Raw genomic sequence first — 5,524 nt, forward strand, 5'->3', positions numbered from 1 at the left:
TCATTATTATAATTTATTTTATTATTATTATTGTCGTTATTATCATCGTATACATGTGTCTTCTAAGTCTGGAATACAGCGAATCAGGTCATTGTGAGCAATATTTGTTATGAAGCCAATACTTCTGAAGAGACAATACAAAATATTTACGCGCGATAGAAATGAGTATAAATAGATTGGTAAATTACATGGAACAAAGACGATCTCTCTCTCTCTCTCTCTGTAAATATATATATATATATATATATATATATATATATATATATATATATATATATATATATATATATACATATACATATACATATATATTATATATATATATATATAAATTCATATATGCATAAATATATATATGCATAAATATATATATATATATATATATATATATATATATATATATTTATTTATTATATATATATATGTAATATATATATGTATATATATATGTATATATATATATATATATATATATATAGATATAGATATATAGATGTGTGTGTGTGTGTGTGTGTGTGTGTGTGTGTGTGTGTGTGTGTGTGGGTGTGTGAATAAATAAATAAATAAATATATATATATATATATATATATATATATATATATATATATATATAATAAAATATAATATAATATATATATATATATATATATATATATATATATATATATATATATATATATATATGTGTGTGTGTGTGTGTGTGTGTGTGTGTGTGTGTGTGTGTGTGTGTGTGTGTGTGTGTGTGTATGTGTGTGTGTGTGTGTGTGTATACACACACACACACATATAAATATATATATATATATATATATATATATATATATATATATATATATATATGTATATATATATATATATATATATATATATATAAGCATATATATAGATGCATATATATATATATATATATATATATATATATATATATATATATATATATATATATATATAAGCATATATACATATATATATATATATATATATATATATATATATATATATATATAGTATATTTATTTATTCCTCTTTAAATCGTATAATGAGAAACTGCTCAATTTGCTCCTGCGTTATACACAGTGGAATTATGCCTAACACCTCGAACCATGCTACAAGTGTAAGTCTGAAAGAAGAAAATCTGAAACTTTCAGCCAGTCATTAAGCGATTGAGGGCGCCGTAGTAAAATCCCTTGAGCTAGTGCTTCATGAGGAATTAATGTAGGATAACGTCTCTCTCAGGTGTGGGCCGCCACCACCGACGCACGCCGCGCCGCCGATAAAGGTTCCATCTGGTGACGGCGCGGCGAACCAACTCATTAACATTCCTCACAGCCGGGGTTACGGAGCGAGTGTCGCTCAGTGTCGAGTGAGACTTGGTGTCAGACGGGTGTGGCTGTCTCGCTGTCTGGGCCTTGGGACTTGGCTTCAGTCCGCGCGTGTACTGTGTCGACTTCGATTTGTGGAAAGAGACTGCTTGGAATTGCAAGAAAATATATGAATATAATAAGTGCATACAAATTTTAGTGGACAGTGTGACTAAGTACGCGGAAAAAAACATATATTATTGTATTGTTGATGACAAATATAGTGAGTACCTGGAGATAGTTTGTCCCCAAGTCCCGCGTATCGGGAAACTTGAACGTTGTGCTTGCGATCATGGATATAAAGCCTTTACAACGCACCTGGAATTAGCGAACACCATTTGTCACATGAAAGGTAAGCTACGATAATTTCCCCCCCAACTACACTCTTCATTCCAATAAAATCTTTTACACGTGGCGTCTTGGCGACATCTTGTAAATAGAATTGGCGTTGAGAGGGAAATGTTATCCTCACTGTCCCCCTGCCTGCATTTCACCCCCAACGCTAAATTCCCACACACTTACAAAGTGCAAATCCACCGCGTCGATAATTAAGCTTTGCGTATAATGCGTATCCAGCGCGGCACTCCCGGGCGGAAACAGAATTTAGATAGACCACATTTCCATCGGGGTTCATTTATTCATTCATTTCTATCTTCTTTTTCTCTTTTTTTTATTATTATTTTTTCCTCTCGACATGTAACTCGACGCGACCACAGGATGAGTGTGATTCCGAAGGTGACAAGAAAGCACGTTTTGCCGCCTTGGTCGTGATCAAGGACGAGCCTATCCTGGGTTGCTTGTTTTCCTGCCAGTTCAAAGAGCCCAATGTGAGGCCGGGAAGGGCGTAAGGGACGATCGCGCAAGGAATAGGCGAAATGGGCGTTAAAAAAATGGGATTCTAAAATATTAAGATGGATCTGTGCTTGAGGTGTGAGTCTCCTCTCTCTCTTCTCTCTCTCTCGCTCTCTCTCTCTCTCTCTCTCTCTCTCTCTCTCTCTCTCTCCTCTCTCTCTCTCTCTCCTCTCCCCTCTCTCTCCATCTCTCTCTCTCACTTTTATTTCCTATCGGTATCTCATTCTCCTCTCTCCTACCAGAACAATAGCTCTCCTTTAGGCTGCTTGTAATTATAAACAACAGGAAAAAATATATAATAAAAGAGAAAAGACGGAGAATTTCACGTATATATATGACGCGGATATTATTTACCCGCACATAGCTCAGGGTGAAAATACTTGATTCGTGGTACATAAATCGCCAAATATTTTCCAATACTATATTTTCAGGAGTAGCACCAGCGGCCACGGGTATTGGGTCCCGCATGCAATTCAAATCAGACACTGGGAGCTTCGTTATTAAACCTTAATAAATTCAGGCCCGGTCTTGTTTTTGAAACTCCGGCGGTGTTTAAAAATAGATTCCGTGAGAGCAGACTTCATACATTTTCAGCCTTGCTTCAGCGTGTCTGTGTCTTGTGATTCCAAACGATTTTATTGACAGACAGTTTAAGTTGAGCTAACACACGTGACTCCGTCGTAGGTGTGTGTGTAAACAGGGCAAATTCTCTCTGTGTGAGAAGATGGATGGAGAGAGAAGAAAGAGTGAATAAATAAACAGAAAGGACACGTGGAGACAATATATATATATTTGTATGTGTTTGTGTTTATGTACGCGCTGAAACACACACACACACACACACACACACACACACACACACACACACACACACACACACACACACACATTTATACATACATACATCCGTCATTCATACATATAACAGTTATACAGATATACACACATGCATATATTTACAACTGTGTATATCTGTTTACATGTATAAGTGCGTTTGTATCTATACATACATACATTCATATAATTTTTACGCTATTTCTTCGTAATATTCATATTGATTTTTATTCAGTAATCGGCGAGTGTGCTGGATATACCACTCATTAAGTGTTCGAAACATAATACTTAAAGCCGTGAAATCACCTCATACCAATCCCATTAAATATTCCAATTATTGAAAATACGTCGGGTGGATTCGGTGCGACGTCCCAGCCACAATTTTACTCTCTCGGCCGATACTTTAGGTGTGAGAGGGGAGGGGAGGGAGTGGGGGAAGAGGGGAGACGCATGCAAAATAGATGTAAAAGTTTGATGTGTCCTCACGGGGGGCGAGCGGCGCAGGGACTCACACACGTGCAGTGGCGCTGTTGTAATTGCAAGAGCGAGTGGCATACGATTCTGTATTATTGGCCGTGTTGCAAATCGTTCGGAAACGATGGCATAACTTTAACATGATTTTGGACTGTTTCTACTTAATATTTGTATTTTTTGTGTGTGTTTGTTTTTGTTTTTGTGTTTTTGAGAGAGGAAATGGAATAATGATTGATGTAGGTAGTGTCGTGAGGCACTTTATCTTGTGTTCGGTCGAATGGTTTGCTTGAAAAAATAAAATTGGAATCTGCAGAATTTATTTACATCGCAGATGTGTGTCTGTGATACGCCGCGCAACAAATCTCCGGATTTGTTGTTTATATTTACTTGAGATGTCTGTATACATTAAAGCCGAAGATCAATACGATCGAACATCGATTCTGATACGAATATGTTAAGAAAGGCGAGAGAGTCTCAGATCTAGAATGAGAGAACTCGGAAAACAAGAGCGCACAGGAAAGCCAGTATCATCAGTCTAGTACTCCGAGCGTAACTTGGCCTCTGACATGAATATTTTGTTGTTTATGTGAAGGTTACCTGACTTGGAGGCGAGCTTGGGTTGTGTTCCCCCGGCGCTAGGTCTAAAGCCAGCGGCCGTTAATTTTCTTCGCCGCGGTCCATCTTCTTAACGTTTCGCCCTCCATTCCGAATGAATTCCTGGCTCGCAGTCGCTTCCACTTTACCCTAGACGTAAAAGGAACTTCGCTTTGAGTGTAGGGGGGAGCGTAAACGAAATCTGACGTACGCGAGACTAGTGGAAATGCGTGTATCTTTATATTTACCCGCAGAAATGATTGTATCGAGCGGCATCGTGCTCTCTCAGCAATAAAAGCATCGCGCACTACTGAATAACAAATGCACTTAACATAGGAAAACCATTAACATCTACATTTGCTTGACATGTTAGATACTCTACGTACGTACGCTTTATCCAATTCCATCTTGCGCCATTTACTTTTTATCATAGATAATGCATGTTTGCACAAATGATTCGTCGGGAACAGTCGAAGTGATCTTTCTTTTCATGCCAGTGCATGTGATAGCTTTGGGAGTTCAATCCCTTATTTTGGCTCTGAATTCATTTTAATGAAATATCATAACACGGAAAGTATATTTTGGAATATGTTGAAAGTAATTCGAGCGTCGAAAATTTTGCCAACGAGCATGGTGGAGGTCTTGTCTTATGATAAAACACTCATCTCATTTTGGGTAATGTGTTGAAACTTGGAAATAACAAAGACGATTTTCTCTACTACATTGCTCCCGTAATATCCGTGGAAGCTATAAAGAGCTGTGAGTGTTTTTTCCGCGTTTTTTCATGAGCGAGAACAAGGATGATGGCATCCCCCTTAGTGTCCTGTGTTAGTAGGCTGAGAAAATTATATTTTTCATGCATTTACAATGAGGCCCTGCGAACAGATGGGGCTACTCCCTTCTCCCTTCACTCTCTGTAACCGTGCTATTAACAGCGCCATTTCCCTAGTTGGATGCTCTCAATAGGAGAATTTTCTCATCCGCCACACATCTCGTCTTCAAATCCTATCTTGTCTTAACACCAACTACAAATATCTACCTTGTTTTGAATTCACGTTATCCGTACACATGTATCGCTACCAATTTCAACCCTGCCTTTCAATGCCTTGTATTGGACCCCGCAATATTTCCTTGTTTTGGACTCTCTCGTATTTCCTTGTCGTGTATGTAATCCAGCACTGTACCCTTGCTTGTATTACATCCTATGTTATTCTCTTGCCTTGTATTGGACCGCCCTTTCTTCCCATGCCTTATGGTAGACCGTGCTTCACCTCTTATCTTTTATTGGATCCCACTTCAGCTCCCTCTCTCTCTTCTCTCTTCTCTCTTCTCTCTTCTCTCTTCTCTCTTCTCTCTTCTCTCTTCTCTCTTCCCTCTTCCCTCTTCCCTCTTCCTTCATCCCTCGCTC

General features: G+C 37.9%; 1 protein-coding gene across 1 annotated transcript in view; it reads left to right on the forward strand.

Annotated features, from left to right (window-relative positions):
- The first annotated feature begins 1,343 nt into the window (after nucleotides 1–1,343).
- LOC119575854 (latrophilin Cirl-like) overlaps nucleotides 1,344–5,524 on the forward strand; it is a 169,061-nt gene continuing 164,880 nt past the window's right edge. Inside the window, exon 1 of the mRNA XM_037923395.1 lies at nucleotides 1,344–1,714. Coding sequence (XP_037779323.1) covers nucleotides 1,708–1,714 — 7 coding nt within the window. The 5' untranslated portion in view covers nucleotides 1,344–1,707. The remainder of the gene's footprint in view (nucleotides 1,715–5,524) is intronic.

Source organism: Penaeus monodon, chromosome 8 (assembly GCF_015228065.2).
Source record: "Penaeus monodon isolate SGIC_2016 chromosome 8, NSTDA_Pmon_1, whole genome shotgun sequence".
NCBI lineage: Eukaryota > Metazoa > Arthropoda > Malacostraca > Decapoda > Penaeidae > Penaeus > Penaeus monodon.